The sequence below is a fragment of the Doryrhamphus excisus genome, chromosome 19, assembly GCF_030265055.1.
Source record: "Doryrhamphus excisus isolate RoL2022-K1 chromosome 19, RoL_Dexc_1.0, whole genome shotgun sequence".
NCBI lineage: Eukaryota > Metazoa > Chordata > Actinopteri > Syngnathiformes > Syngnathidae > Doryrhamphus > Doryrhamphus excisus.
Genome location: NC_080484.1, coordinates 16706460 through 16722822, shown reverse-complemented (window position 1 = coordinate 16722822; position 16363 = coordinate 16706460). Strand labels below are relative to the sequence as shown.

Below are 16363 nucleotides of genomic sequence, written 5' to 3'. Positions count from 1 at the left end.
GGGTGGGTTGGTGGTTGGATGGATAAATGGATGGATGGATGGGTGGGTGGGTTGGTGGTTGGATGGATGGATGGATAAATGGATGGGTGGGTTGGTGGTTGGATGGATAAATGGATGGATGGGTGGGTGGGTTGGTGGTTGGATGGATGGATGGATGGATGGGTGGGTGGGTTGGTGGTTGGATGGATGGATGGATAAATGGATGGGTGGGTTGGTGGTTGGATGGATAAATGGATGGATGGGTGGGTGGGTTGGTGGTTGGATGGATGGATGGATGGATGGGTGGGTGGGTTGGTGGTTGGATGGATAAATGGATGGATGGATGGGTGGGTTGGTGGTTGGATGGATGGATGGATGGGTGGGTGGGTTGGTGGTTGGATGGATAAATGGATGGATGGATGGATGGGTGGGTGGGTTGGTGGTTGGATGGATGGATGGATAAATGGATGGGTGGGTTGGTGGTTGGATGGATAAATGGATGGATGGATGGGTGGGTTGGTGGTTGGATGGATGGATGGATGGGTGGGTGGGTTGGTGGTTGGATGGATAAATGGATGGATGGATGGATGGATGGGTGGGTGGGTTGGTGGTTGGATGGATGGATGGATAAATGGATGGGTGGGTTGGTGGTTGGATGGATGGATGGATAAATGGATGGGTGGGTTGGTGGTTGGATGGATAAATGGATGGATGGGTGGGTGGGTCGGTGGTTGGATGCATGGATGGATAGATAGATGGATGGGTGTGGTGGTGGTTGGATGGATGGATGGATGGATGGGTGGGTGGGTGTGGTGGTGGTTGGATGGATGGATGGGTTTGTTGGTCGTTGGATGGATAAATGGATGATTGGATGGGTGGGTTGGTGGTTGGATGGATGGGTGGGTTGATGGTTGGATGGATAGATGGATGGGTGGGTTGGTGGTTGGATGGATGGGTGGGTTGGTGGTTGGATGGATGGGTGGGTTGATGGTTGGATGGATAGATGGATGGGTGGGTTGGTGGTTGGATGGATAAATGGATTTGTTGGTGGTTGGATGGATAAATGAATGGATGGATGGGTGGGTTGGTGGTTGGATGGATGGATGGATGGGTGGGTTGGAGGTTGGATGGATTGATGGGTGTGTTGGTGGTTGGATGGATAAATGGATGGATGGATGGATGGGTGTGTTGGTGGTTGGATGGATAAATGGATGGATGGATGGATGGATGAATAGATAGACAGACAGAAAGACAGACGGATGCATGGATAAACAGATAGATGGATGGATGATGGATGGATGCCAGAGACAAGGACATGCAAAGACACATAAAGGTCAATGCAAATCCGAGTGTTTCCATAGGATGTCTTTCTTTGGGTGCCTTAATCCTCTTTGACTTGTCGAGGTCGGGGGTGAAAAACCCCAAACAAGGAACGTCCAAATAACAAAGAGGAGCAAGGAAGTGGCTCTGGGAAGATAAATGACACAGACAAGCCAATCCCAACACGGTAAGGAGAGTAAATGAGGATTCTGGGGTCCGACTGTGATACCATGGGGGGGGGCGGCGGGGGGGTAGCGGGGTGATGAGAGAGTCTGAAATAACGTTTATTAAGGCGGGAAGTCGAAATCGGACAAAAACACACGGAGAAGCCGAGATTGTGTCAGGAACGCTCTGGGGTGAACGTGGCGAAGAGGGAACATCATCATCGTCATTTCGGGCGCCCGGCTTCGCCATCGAGGTGCTGGATCGGGTACCGTGCCAGGAATTAGCCACATCCGCTTTAGCCCAATTTCCATTCATGAGCTCTCGGAGCTAAGAAATATGAACTGCACTGCCGAGCTGTGATTGGCCGGTGTTACCATGGCGACGCGGCGTACGCTCGGTGATGGAAGCACTGACCGACGAGGCTCGTAATGACGGCGTTTCCTCGCGGTTAAGACGCGCCGCCGCTTTGAACGCGACACGGCCCCCCCCCCAGCCAAGCGCTTAGATCAACGGCGCCGTCATTAGCTACGCTCGCCTGGCTCGCACCGAGCGGGGCTCAGTCGTCTGAGTGATCCGGGAAGGCGTCTCCCGGAGACGATGATTAGCGTGCTAACAGATGGACGCCACGGCAGGTGACAACTCGCTTTCAGATTCGCCTCATAAACACGTCCCGCGCTTTCCAAAACACGCCCCGCCTCCTCGCTGCCGTGTCCAAACGTAACCCTGATGTGAAAACCGCCGCGATTTCGCCGAGACGTTTCCTTTTTTTTAAACACGAATTCTCCCCCGCCGTCGTGGCGTCTCGCTTTTCCTCTCCCTTGGCCTCCTTGTTCTCACCCTTGGACTTGAACTGCGGCACTTGTTTGTGCTCTCAGCCGCTGCCAGCTCAGGCCTGCCAAATCTGACAGGTGTGTCAAATTCACACCGCCGGCAGGTCAGGTCAGGTAGAGTAGAGCTAGCGTGCTGCCAATACAGAGCCTGAACGCACCACGGAAGCCTCATTCAAAGCCAATGTTTAAACCCGGTGTATTTGTCTCATTCATTCATTCATTCATTCACGGGGGGTGCTGGAGCCTATCCCAGCTGTCTTGGGGCGAGAGGCGGAGTGGAGTACACTCTGTACTGGTGGCCAGCCAATCACAGGGCACATATAGACAAACAACCATTCACACTCACATTCATACCTATGGACAATTTGGAGTGGCTAATTAACCTAGCATGTTTTTGGAATGTGGGAGGAAACCGGAGTACCGGAGAGAACATGGGGGGGGGGGCAGCTCCAGTATGACTTGGTAGGACAGTTCTGGTGTGACGAAATAGGACAGTTCCAGTATAACTAGATAGGACAGCTCCAGTATGACTACGCAGGCCAGTTCCAGTCTATCTAGATAGGCCAGCTTCAGTATGACTAGGTAGGACAGTTCCAGTATAACTAGATGGGACAGTTCCAGTATAACTAGATAGGACAGTTCCAGTCTATCTAGATAGGCCAGCTTCAGTATGACTAGATAGGCCAGCTTCAGTATGACTAGATAGGACAGCTCCAGTATGACTTGGTAGGACAGTTCCGGTATAACTAGATAGGACAGCTCCAGTATGACTAAGTAGGACAGTTCCAGTCTATCTAGATGGGCCAGCTTCAGTATAACTAGATAGGACAGCTCCAGTATGACTTGGTAGGACAGTTCCAGTCTATCTAGATAGGCCAGCTTCAGTATGACTAGATAGGACAGCTCCAGTATGACTTGGTAGGACAGTTCCGGTATAACTAGATAGGACAGCTCCAGTATGACTAAGTAGGACAGTTCCAGTCTATCTAGATGGGCCAGCTTCAGTATAACTAGATAGGACAGCTCCAGTATGACTTGGTAGGACAGTTCTGGTGTGACAAAATAGGACAGCTCCAGTATGACTAAGTAGGACAGTTCCAGTCTATCTAGATAGGCCAGCTTCAGTATGACTAGATAGGACAGCTCCAGTATGACTTGGTAGGACAGTTCCGGTATAACTAGATAGGACAGCTCCAGTATGACTAAGTAGGACAGTTCCAGTCTATCTAGATGGGCCAGCTTCAGTATAACTAGATAGGACAGCTCCAGTATGACTTGGTAGGACAGTTCTGGTGTGACAAAATAGGACAGCTCCAGTATGACTAAGTAGGACAGTTCCAGTCTATCTAGATAGGCCAGCTTCAGTATGACTAGATAGGACAGCTCCAGTATGACTTGGTAGGACAGTTCCGGTATAACTAGATAGGACAGCTCCAGTATGACTAAGTAGGACAGTTCCAGTCTATCTAGATGGGCCAGCTTCAGTATAACTAGATAGGACAGCTCCAGTATGACTTGGTAGGACAGTTCTGGTGTGACAAAATAGGACAGCTCCAGTATGACTAAGTAGGACAGTTCCAGTCTATCTAGATGGGCCAGCTTCAGTATGACTAGATAGGACAGCTCCAGTATGACTTGGTAGGACAGTTCCGGTATAACTAGATAGGACAGCTCCAGTATGACTAAGTAGGACAGTTCCAGTCTATCTAGATGGGCCAGCTTCAGTATAACTAGATAGGACAGCTCCAGTATGACTTGGTAGGACAGTTCTGGTGTGACAAAATAGGACAGCTCCAGTATGACTAAGTAGGACAGTTCCAGTCTATCTAGATGGGCCAGCTTCAGTATGACTAGATAGGACAGCTCCAGTATGACTTGGTAGGACAGTTCCGGTGTGACGAAATAGGACAGTTCCAGTATAACTAGATAGGACAGCTTCAGTATGACTAGATAGGACAGCTCCAGTATGACTTGGTAGGACAGTTCCGGTATAACTAGATAGGACAGCTCCAGTATGACTAAGTAGGACAGTTCCAGTCTATCTAGATGGGCCAGCTTCAGTATGACTAGATAGGACAGCTCCAGTATGACTTGGTAGGACAGTTCCGGTATAACTAGATAGGACAGCTCCAGTATGACTTGGTAGGACAGTTCCAGTATAACTAGATAGGACAGCTCCAGTATGACTAAGTAGGACAGTTCCAGTCTATCTAGATGGGCCAGCTTCAGTATAACTAGATAGGACAGCTCCAGTATGACTTGGTAGGACAGTTCCGGTGTGACGAAATAGGACAGTTCCGGTGGGACGAAATAGGACAGTTCCAGTATAACTAGATAGGACAGCTCCAGTATGACTAAGTAGGACAGTTCCAGTCTATCTAGATAGGCCAGCTTCAGTATGACTAGGTAGGACAGTTCCAGTATAGGGTTGATGCATCCAAAGTGTGTAAGGGTTAGGGCTAAAGTTCGGGTTATGGTTTGCGGAGGCATGCCCATATACTGTAGGACCGCCATCACCCTTTATTGTTGGACCCACCTTGTTCGGGTTTCAGCCATTCAGACGTAGCAACGGTCATGGGCCCTGAATGCTAGCCAGAGCAGAGCTGTCCTACCCGGTCTTTCGTCCCGCCGTGAGAACACGCGAGGCGGATGATGAGAACGCTCACGTCTGAGCGGGTGTGAAGTCCCCGCTTTCCCCCCGGTGCGCCCATTCAGCCATCTGGGGGCGGCGCCCTGGTTTAATGGATGTTGGCAGCAGAGCGGCTCCAGCAGCGTGGAAGCGGATGAAGCATCTGCGTGCCAGAAAACAACTAGAGGGCTTTGTCGGCTACCCATGAGCAAAGCTGGTTTGGAGCCAGGCGTCCCGTCGTGACAACAAACGTGTGTGGCGGACCGCGTGTGTCAATGACGATCAGGCATTAGCAGCCGAAAACCGATTTCATCTACCACACACACACACACATTGGATAGACTCTTGCTAGCTCACTGGGCTATGCTAGTCCAGTCCTCCAGTCCCATTAGAAAGTCTTCATGAGCGAGCTCCACATCTAAACACTGAAACCAGTACCACACCACCATCACTCCTGTCACATCACACCAGTGGTGTCAAAAGGGCAGCCTGGGGGCCATTTGTGGACCGCAGCTGTTTTTTTATGGCCTTTAAAAATATCATTTAACAAGAAAACTAAAAAAATAAAAAAAAACCTGCAAAAATTTAAATTCAGCAGTAATTTTCCAAGAATAAAGTAAAAAATACGACGCGAAAAAGTTGGAATCTAACAAGAAAATAACTTTGAAATATTATTTTATGGCCTTTAAAAATATCATTTAACAAGAAAACTAACAAAAAAAATGCAAAAATTTAAATTAAGCAGTAATTTTCCAAGAATAAAGTAAAAAATACGACGCGAAAAAGTTGGAATCTAACAAGAAAATAACTTTGAAATATTATTTTATGGCCTTTAAAAATATCATTTAACAAGAAAACTAACAAAAAAAATGCAAAAATTTAAATTAAGCAGTAATTTTCCAAGAATAAAGTAAAAAATACAAAGCGAAAAAGTTGGAATCTAACAAGAAAATAACTTTGAAATATTATTTTATGGCCTTTAAAAATATCATTTAACAAGAAAACTAACAAAAAAAATGCAAAAATTTAAATTAAGCAGTAATTTTCCAAGAATAAAGTAAAAAATACGACGCGAAAAAGTTGGAATCTAACAAGAAAATAACTTTGAAATATTATTTTATGGCCTTTAAAAATATCATTTAACAAGAAAACTAACAAAAAAAATGCAAAAATTAAAATTCAGCAGTAATTTTCCAAGAATAAAGTCCAAATATGAAGCAAGAAAATAACTTTGAAATATTATGAGGAAAAATTATGTCATTTTTTTAGCATACAGTTGAAATAGAATGCTTTTAAAAAAAGACTTTTTGGGAACATTTGGTTGGGAAAAAATGTTATGAGTGGTAGAAATGTGGGAATAAAGTCATAATTGACAAATGAAATAGTTGGCATGAAAACATCAGCAGAAATGGAAAAATAGTTATAATCTGATGACAAAAACGTAAAAATATGAAGAGAAAACGGTCGTATTAAAAAAAAAACGGCATTTTAATAGCATACATTTTCAGAAACAAAACAATAAAATGGGAATTTTTGGAAAAATAAGTTGGGGAAAAATGAAAACAAATTGAAGTCAAAATATGATAGGAATAAAGACATAATTAGCAAAAGTGGTTGGAAAAGGTAAAAAATAAAAACATAATAAAAAATAATAAAAACATCGAGGAAAAATAATGTGATTTTAGTAGCATCGAGTATTAAAATATTGTAAATATGTATTAATATTTCTTGTTTATATTATATGTATTATAAAATTTTCTATAATTTTTATAATATTTATATATATTTTTTAAATAATATTTATATTCATATTAATATTTCTATGTGTAGCAATTTTATGAGAATAAACTTGTAATATTCCGAAGAAAAATAATGTGATTTTAGTAGCATCGAGTATTAAAATATTGTAAATATGTATTAATATTTCTTGTTTATATTATATGTATTATAATATTTTCTATAATTTTTTATAATATTTATATATATATTATAATATTTATATTAATATTTTTACGTGTAGCAATTTTATGAGAATAAACTTGTAATATTCAGAGGAAAAATACGATTTTAGTAGCATCGAGTATTAAAATATTGTAAATATTTATCAATATTTCTTGTTTATATTATAATATTTATTTATAATTTTTTATAATATTTTTATATATTTTTTTAATAATATTTATATTTCTATGTGTAGCAATTTTATGAGAATAAACTTGTAATATTACGTGGAAAAATTATGTGATTTTAGTAGCATCGAATATTAAAATATTGTAAATATTTATTAATATTTCTTGTTGATGTTATATATTATAATATTTATTCATAATTTTTTATAATATTTTTTATATATTTTTAATAATATTTATATTTATATTAATATTTCTATGCATATTATTATAATGTTATTTAGTAATAATATGAGAAATAAACAAATTATAAAGTTATGAGGAAAAAATGCAATATATAATTTTAAGTCATAACATCAGAAGAAAATTTCAAAAGGAATATTTAAAATATATATTTAAAATATTTAAAAAGGAAAAAAAAAGTTGATATGAATAATGTGTTTTTCCCCTTATATAACAAAGCTATGATGAAATATATAAGATATAATATATAGTATACTTTGACTAAGGTCCTTCCATTTTTGGACACCCCTGCATTCCAGGTCCGAATTCCTCAACACCTAACACCCCCCCTCCCTCCCTCCCTCCAGCCATTGACCTAATTAGTGTCTCTCCACCCCCCCCACCCCCCGCCGGGCCTCACCATCTCCCACCAGCTGCAGAAGAGCCAGGTCAAGAGGACGTTTCCAGCGTGAGTTTTTGTGCAGGGCGATACCGTAGCCTGTGGTGGCAAAAACCTTCCCCGAGCCTATGGTCATCACCTTGGACGAAGAACAGGTCGATGAAAGAAACCCGAGGACAAGCTGTATGGAAACCTTCCTATGATGACGGAGAAGGTGCTTCCTACCTACCTTACAACCTTCGTCCTTCCTGGCCATGTAGTTCAACACCGCAGCGTCGTAAATAAAGGCATCTAGTTTCCTGTGAGAGGCGGAAAAGGGAACATTTTGTCATCCTTGGAGGAGGATGGAGGGATGAAATGTCCACTGGATGACAGACACCATCATACATTACGGGATGGAAATATTCCCAAAGTAAAACGATGGAATGGTGGAAGCTAATGACGCCTATTTAGCCGATTTAAGCTCCTCGATTTTGGTAGGAATCGGTAAAGATGCACGACAGAACAAGCCAGAACTTTTCCAGATGTACTTTTTTTTTAAATTAAATATTATATTATATATTATATAATATATTATATTATATTATTATTAAATTAATAAAACATTTTTAAACAGCGGGATCACAGCGTAGCGCGACACTGCTACGGCGATGGCAGCCATTTTTCAGCGGAGAGATATTCTTGGGCTTTGGCGTGAAGAAGGATGCGGGGGGGGGGGGGAAGTATGAGGAATGAAAAGTTAAGCCTTCGCACGCAAGAAGCGAGAACGAGCGGAATAGCAAAGCAGGGCTGGCGGAGAAAAAGCCAAAAATGTTAAAAAAAAAAAAAAAAAAAAAAAGTTAAGGCAGAGATGCGGGAAATTTATGAGTGTAAAGACGGAAAGTGTGGGGGGGGGAAAGGATGGGGATTTATACGCGGTGACAGCGGGAGGAAAAAAGATTTCCACACTTCAGGGGGAGAAGACACGGGATGGAGATGGAGAGGGATGAGGATTAGAAAGTTGAAATACGGACAGAGCCGGAAAAACACACCGGAAGGCGCGAGACGGGACGCAAATAGAGCCGAGGAAGACCGACCATTGGATAAAAATTCCCATTATGTTTGGAAAGGCGGATGGCTGGAAGCAACAAACAAAATACTTGGAATTTCAAGCGACTGTGACAAGGCGGGGGTGGGGATAAAGTAGACCGGGATTACCCAACAGGCATGCCTGGTGATGGGATTGTAGTGGAAAAGGAGGAGGTGCGCCGGTGGCGCCCGTGTGAGCGGCGTAGTGAAGGTGTCGGCGGTGACAGGAAGTGGATGCGGGAGTAAAACGCGCCAGAGAAGATGAAAATGAGATTTGGAGCCACAGTAAGAGAGCTCACACGTCCGTCCATTCATTCGCTTTTCACACTTGATATCAAAACTATTTCAATTTTACACTAAAAAGTTACATTTTCATTTTTAATAACGAATAATTATTTTAAGAATTATGGTAATGGTTTAATTTCATTTGAAGATTCCAATTGAGTGCATCCCATCCACATGTCCAAAAGGAGTAGGAAGAAGCAAAACTTATTAAATCCTACCCCTCCATCTGGTACTTTTACAATCACTAACTGTTACATTTGTTCACTTCCTGCTTTCCTAATGTAATTTAAGATTTGATTTTAGTTTTTTATTTTTATTTTTATTTTCTAATATATTTTAAGTTTTTTTAAACTTCATTTTATTAATTAATTTTTAATTTAAAAATAAAAAAATAATTAATAATAATTTAATTTTTAATTTAAAAATTAAAAATTAATTAATAATAATTAAATTTTTAATTTTTAATTTTTTTATTATTATTATTATTTTATTATGTGATGCACTCAATTGGAATCTGATGCATGTTCAAATGAAATAAAACCATTACCATTACCAAGATATGGTAGAACCAGAGAATAGTTTTTTATGTATTTTATTTTTATTTTTATTTTTATTTTTATTTTTATTTTTATTTTTATTTTTATTTTTATTTTTATTTTTATTTTTATTTTTATTTTTATTTTCTAATATATTTTAAGTTTTTTTAAACTTTATTTTATTAATAAATTTTTAATTTAAAAATTAAAAATTAATTAAAAATAATTTAATTTTTAATTAATTTTTAATTTTTAATTTTTAATTTTTTTATTATTATTATTTTATTATGTGATGCACTCAATTGTAATCTGATGCACGTTCAAATGAAATAAAACCATTACCATTACCATTACCATTACCATTACCAAGATATGGTAGAACCAGAGAACAATAAACAGTGTGGAGTGAATTCTGAATAATTATTATTATGAATAATAATTTTTGAGGAATTTATTGTCTGTGGCAAGGTGTCACTACACCGCTAATGTAGTTCTTTGGCGTAACAATGTTCACAACAACAATAATAACCAAGAATATTAATTATGGCACACCCCTCGTTAATGATGGTGCACCCCGAGTTGTTGTGTCGTTTTCCCGTAAGCATCTGGGAAGGATGTTCGGAATGGAAATGGAAGACGGATGGCGCTAAAACGGCGTGTAAGAACCAACCCGGTCTTGAGGTTGAGAATGGCGTCCTCCACTCCTCTCTGGTTGTACTTGCCCATGTACTGGTGCATGTCCGGGTAGTTGGAGCGGATGTTCTTTTCCGTGCTCCCGTTGGGCACCGTGCCAAACTTGAGAGGCGGGTACTGCTCCTCGGGATGCTGGAACTAAACGGGAGGCGGGAGATAACCTCAGGCTGTGCAACAATCTGTTTGACCTCTTAGTCTCCCCTTTGCGCACTCACCACTTTGGACTTAGGAGGACTTAGGAGGACTTAGGAGGACTCAGCAACTCTGATGTTGACTGAGATTCTCGTCTTTTCTTCAAGTGCTTCACTTTAATCAATGCTAACACTTCAATTCATGCTATTTGGCTCCCTGATGACTTTAATTAGCCTTTTTTTAGCTCATCGGTATCGAGGCCTTGAAGTACCTTCTTGTCCGAGAGGCCCGACACGGTGTCCAATAAGAGACAATAAGACATATGAGACAATGAAAACCTCTAAATATGTGTTTTAACATTATTAGAGTCCTCCAAACATGAAATAACACCCCTATAGTCAATTTTACACTCCTATTACCCAATAAAGTTGACATAATAAGATAAAAATACATATTATAAACATGAAACCTGTTTATCACCTCATAGATATACTTTTTTGACATTATTAGAGCCCTCTACACATGAACTAACACCCCTATAGTCACTATTACACTCATATTACCCAATGTAGTAGACCTAATAAGACATATGAGACAAAGAAAACCTCTAAATATGTCTTTTAACATTATTAGAGTCCTCCACACATGAAATAACACCCCTATAGTCAATTTTACACTCCTATTACCCAATAAATTTGACATAATAAGATACAAAATACATATTATAAACATGAAACCTGTTAATGACCTCCTAGATATATTTTCTTGACATTATTAGAGCCCTCTACACATGAACTAACACCCCTATAGTCACTATTACACTCATATTACCCAATGTAGTAGACCTAATAAGACATATGAGACAATGAAAACCTCTAAATATGTGTTTTAACAATATTAGAGCCCTCTACACATGAACTAGCACCCCTATAGTCACTTGTACACTCCTATTACCCAATAACGTAGACATTATAAGAGAAAAAAAGACATATTATGAATATGAAACCTGTTTATCACCTCATAGATATACTTTTTTGACATTAGAGCCTTTTACACATGAACTAACACCCCTATAGTCACTATTACACTCATATTACCCAATGTAGTAGACCTAATAAGGCATATGAGACAATGCAAACCTCTAAATATGTGTTTAAACAATATTAGAGCCCTCCAGACATTAAATAGCACCCCTAGAGTCAATTTTACACTCATATTACCCAGTAAATTAGACATAATAAGAGAAAAAAAAATACATATTATGAACTTGAAACCCGTTAATGACCTTCTAGATATATTTTTTAAACATTATTAGAGCCCTCTACATATGAACTAACACCCCTATAGTCACTATTACATTCATATTACCCAATGTAGTAGACCTAATAAGACATATGAGACAATGAAAACCTCTAAATATGTGTTTTAACAATATTAGAGTCCTCCACACATGAAATAACACCCCTATAGTCACTTTTACGCTCCTATTAAGAGAAAAAAGACATATGATAAATATGAAACCCACATCTTTGGGGGATAAAGGTCAACGTGTGGACTTTAAGCAGGACTTAGAAGGACTCAGCAACTCTGATGTTGACTTAGATTTGAGTCCTTTCTTCAAGTCCTCCACTTTAATCAATGCTAACACTTGAATTCATGCTATTTGGCTCCCTTACGACTTTAATTAGCCTTTTTTTAGCTCATCGGTATCGAGAACTTGAAGTACCTTCTTGTCCGAGAGGCCCGACACGGTGTCGATGTACTCCTCCTGGATCATGAAGGCAGCCAGGTTAGCCGTGTAGGAGGCCAGGAAGATGACGGCAAAGAAGGCCCAGATCAGCACCATGATCTTGCTAGTTGTTCCTCTGGGGTTCTCCACCGGAACCGAGTTGTTGAAGACGATGGCCCATAAAAGCCACACCGACTTTCCGATGGTGAAAGTCGAGCCACCGGCCTCTGTCCACAAACACCAGAATCAAACCTGAGCAACTGATATAGCAATAAAAATGAGCTTCATAATCTTCTAATAAATACTCATTAGAGCTCTCTACAGATGAAATAACACCCCTATAGTCCTCGTTACACTTCCTATGACCCAATATAGTAGACATTATAATGGAAAATAGATATATTATTAAATTATAACATATATGACGTAGAAAACGGCTGCACGGTGACCAAGTGGTGTGCATGCCACACAGCTAGGAGACCCGAGTTCAATTCCACACTCGGCCATCTCTGTGTGGAGTTTGCATGTTCTCCCCGTGCATGCGTGGGTTTTGTCCGGGTACTCCGGTTTCCTCCCAAATTCCAAAAACATGCTAGGTTAATTAATTAGGTTAATTAGGTTAATTAATTAATTCGGTTCATTGGCGACTCCAAATTGTCCATAGGTATGAATAGGTATCAATGTAGTCAACCTAAAAAGACATATGAGACAATGAAAACCTCTAAATATGTGTTTTAACAATATTAGAGCCCTCTAGACATGACATAACACCCCTATAGTCACTATTACACTGCTATTACCCAATAAATTAGACATAAGAGAAAAAAGACATATTATAAATATGAAACCTGTTTATGACCTCATAAATATATATTTTTAACATTATTAGAGCCCTCTACATGTGAACTAACACCCCTATAGTGACTATTACACTCATATTACCCAATGTAGTAGACATAATAAGACATATGAGACCATGAAAACCTCTAAATATGTGTTTTAACAATATTAGAGCCCTCTAGACATGACATAACACCCCTATAGTCACTATTACACTGCTATTACCCAAAATTATAAATATGAAACCGGTTTATGACCTCATAGATATGCTTTGTAACATTATTAGAGCTCTCCACACATGAAATAACACCCCTATAGTCACTATTACACTCATATTACCCAATGTAGTTGACATAATGAGGCATATGAAACAATGAAAGCCTCTAAATATGTGTTTTAAGAATATTAGAGCCCTCTAGGCATGAAATAACACCCCTATAGTCACTTTTACACTCCTATTACCCAATAAAGTAGACATAATAAGAGAAAAAAGACATATTATAAATATGAAACCCGTTTATGACCTCATAGATATGCTTTGTAACATTATTAGAGCTCTCCACACTTGAAATAACACCCCTATAGTCACTATTACACTCATATTACCCAATGTAGTTGACATAATGAGGCATATGAAACAATGAAAACCTCTAAATATGTGTTTTAAGAATATTAGAGCCCTCTAGGCATGAAATAACACCCCTATAGTCATTTTTACCCTCCTATTACCCAATAAAGTAGACATAATAAGAGAAAAAATACATATTATAAATATGAAACCTGTTTATGACCTCATAAACATATATTTTTAACAATATTAGAGCCCTCTAGACATGAACTAACACCCCTATAGTCACTTTTACACTCTTATTACCCTATAAAGTAGACATAATAAGAGAAAAAAGACATATTATAAATATGAAACCCGTTTATGACCTCATAGATATGCTTTGTAACATTATTAGAGCTCTCCACACTTGAAATAACACCCCTATAGTCACTATTACACTCATATTACCCAATGTAGTTGACATAATGAGGCATATGAAACAATGAAAACCTCTAAATATGTGTTTTAAGAATATTAGAGCCCTCTAGGCATGAAATAACACCCCTATAGTCATTTTTACCCTCCTATTACCCAATAAAGTAGACATAATAAGAGAAAAAATACATATTATAAATATGAAACCTGTTTATGACCTCATAAACATATATTTTTAACAATATTAGAGCCCTCTAGACATGAACTAACACCCCTATAGTCACTTTTACACTCTTATTACCCTATAAAGTAGACATAATAAGAGAAAAAAGACATATTATAAATATGAAACCCGTTTATGACCTCATAGATATGCTTTGTAACATTATTAGAGCTCTCCACACTTGAAATAACACCCCTATAGTCACTATTACACTCATATTACCCAATGTAGTTGACATAATGAGGCATATGAAACAATGAAAACCTCTAAATATGTGTTTTAAGAATATTAGAGCCCTCTAGGCATGAAATAACACCCCTATAGTCACTTTTACCCTCCTATTACCCAATAAAGTAGACATAATAAGAGAAAAAATACATATTATAAATATGAAACCTGTTTATGACCTCATAAACATATATTTTTAACAATATTAGAGCCCTCTAGACATGAACTAACACCCCTATAGTCACTTTTACACTCTTATTACCCTATAAAGTAGACATAATAAGAGAAAAAATACATATTATAAATATGAAACCCGTTTATGACCTCATAGATATGCTTTGTAACATTATTAGAGCTCTCCACACTTGAAATAACACCCCTATAGTCACTATTACACTCATATTACCCAATGTAGTTGACATAATGAGGCATATGAAACAATGAAAACCTCTAAATATGTGTTTTAAGAATAGTAGAGCCCTCTAGGCATGAAATAACACCCCTATAGTCACTTTTACACTCCTATTACCCAATAAAGTAGACATATTATGCTCCCCCTAGCATGAAGTTAGCATGTCAGCTGTGTGTTGGTTGCTCAGAGGGGACAAAAAGCCCCCCAGATCGGTCACTCACTCTTGCCGGTTTGCAGACTGCGGTTGTAGCCCACGGGACTGAAGAACTCAAAGATGAAGACGGTCACAGCCACCACGGTCAGGCACATGACGAACATCATCACCCACACCGCTGGACTGTAGGGCTCTTCAAAGGCACCGCGCAAAAGTATTTGGACTTTATGCTCACAATATTATAACAATCCAAAAAACGACACAGTATTGTTTGTTTCTCGTAATATCTACATAAACAATATGCAATAAATCAGTATATAAGTATATTGTGGTCAAATGAAATCACCTAGGAAAGCAGATGGTGATACGGTTCCGTTGCTACGGGAGACCATGACACTGATCCCCGTTTCCACGAAAGGGACGGAGAAATCCACAACCTCCGACCTCTCCTCGTTGATGGTCAGCGAGCCGATGGCCATGTCGGCTCGCTTGTACACCACCTGAGAGGAAAAAAAAATGTCGTCATGTCACACGGGCTAATTAGCATCAGACGCCGCTTGTAAAAAAATGTGCACGAGCCATATGGTTACAAGAACCGAACACGTGTCCTCTCCGCGTCTCCTTAGCATACCGAGCGAGCTCCTTCCCGCCACCCCCCCCCCCCCCCCCCGGAAAAGCGCTGCGTCGGCTGATTGTAGCGGTGAAATGTTAATCTACATTAGACGTGGCACATCCACTCCTTCGCAGCAAATCAGCAGAAAAACGAAGCCGAGCGGAGCGTCTGGATTACCTGATCAAAGAATGTCAGGCTTTGGAACATCCGATCAAAAAGCACACGGCTGTTTGTTTGGAGAAAACAACGCGCCAACTCGGCCTTTTTTTCATGTGAGTGGAAATAGTTTTGATAGACAGGTCCAGCCAAGGCCTCAAGTCACAAGGGATGGAAAGGTTTGGACAAGGAGCCCACCTGGGGAGACAAATGTGGATGAAGGAAAGTAATATCTCTCTCGGCCCTAACTACTAACGCCTAGGCCAGGAAAAGATCCTCTATACGGCAAGACCACCCGGCTGTTTTTAGTAACCTACTATTCAAATGATAGTCAAAGATCTTCTATACGGCAAGAGCACGCGGCTGTTTATGGTAACCTACTATGGAAATGCCAGTCAAAGATCCTCTATACGGCAAGAGCACCCTGCTGTTTTTAGTAACCTACTATGCAAATGCCAATCAAAGATCCTCTATACGACAAGAGCACACTGCTGTTTTTAGTAACCTACTATGCAAATGCCAGTCAAAGATCCTCTATACGGCAAGAGCACCCTGCTGTTTTTAGTAACCTATTATGCAAATGCCAGTCAAAGATCCTCTAAACGGCAAGAGCATGCTGCTGTTTTTAGTAACCT

The 16363-nt window shown here is 39.7% G+C and overlaps 1 protein-coding gene across 6 annotated transcripts in view; it reads right to left on the bottom strand.

The window, feature by feature from the left end:
- Positions 1 to 16363, bottom strand: part of LOC131107545 (glutamate receptor ionotropic, NMDA 2D) — a 101948-nt gene that overhangs the window by 11597 nt on the left and 73988 nt on the right. For all 6 annotated transcript variants that reach the window (XM_058057660.1, XM_058057663.1, XM_058057662.1 and 3 more), the window contains 6 exons: positions 15306 to 15459; positions 15027 to 15152; positions 12115 to 12344; positions 10234 to 10394; positions 7904 to 7973; positions 7696 to 7813 (listed from right to left, as the gene is read on the bottom strand). In XM_058057660.1, coding sequence (XP_057913643.1) covers positions 7696 to 7813; positions 7904 to 7973; positions 10234 to 10394; positions 12115 to 12344; positions 15027 to 15152; positions 15306 to 15459 — 859 coding nt within the window. The remainder of the gene's footprint in view (positions 1 to 7695; positions 7814 to 7903; positions 7974 to 10233; positions 10395 to 12114; positions 12345 to 15026; positions 15153 to 15305; positions 15460 to 16363) is intronic.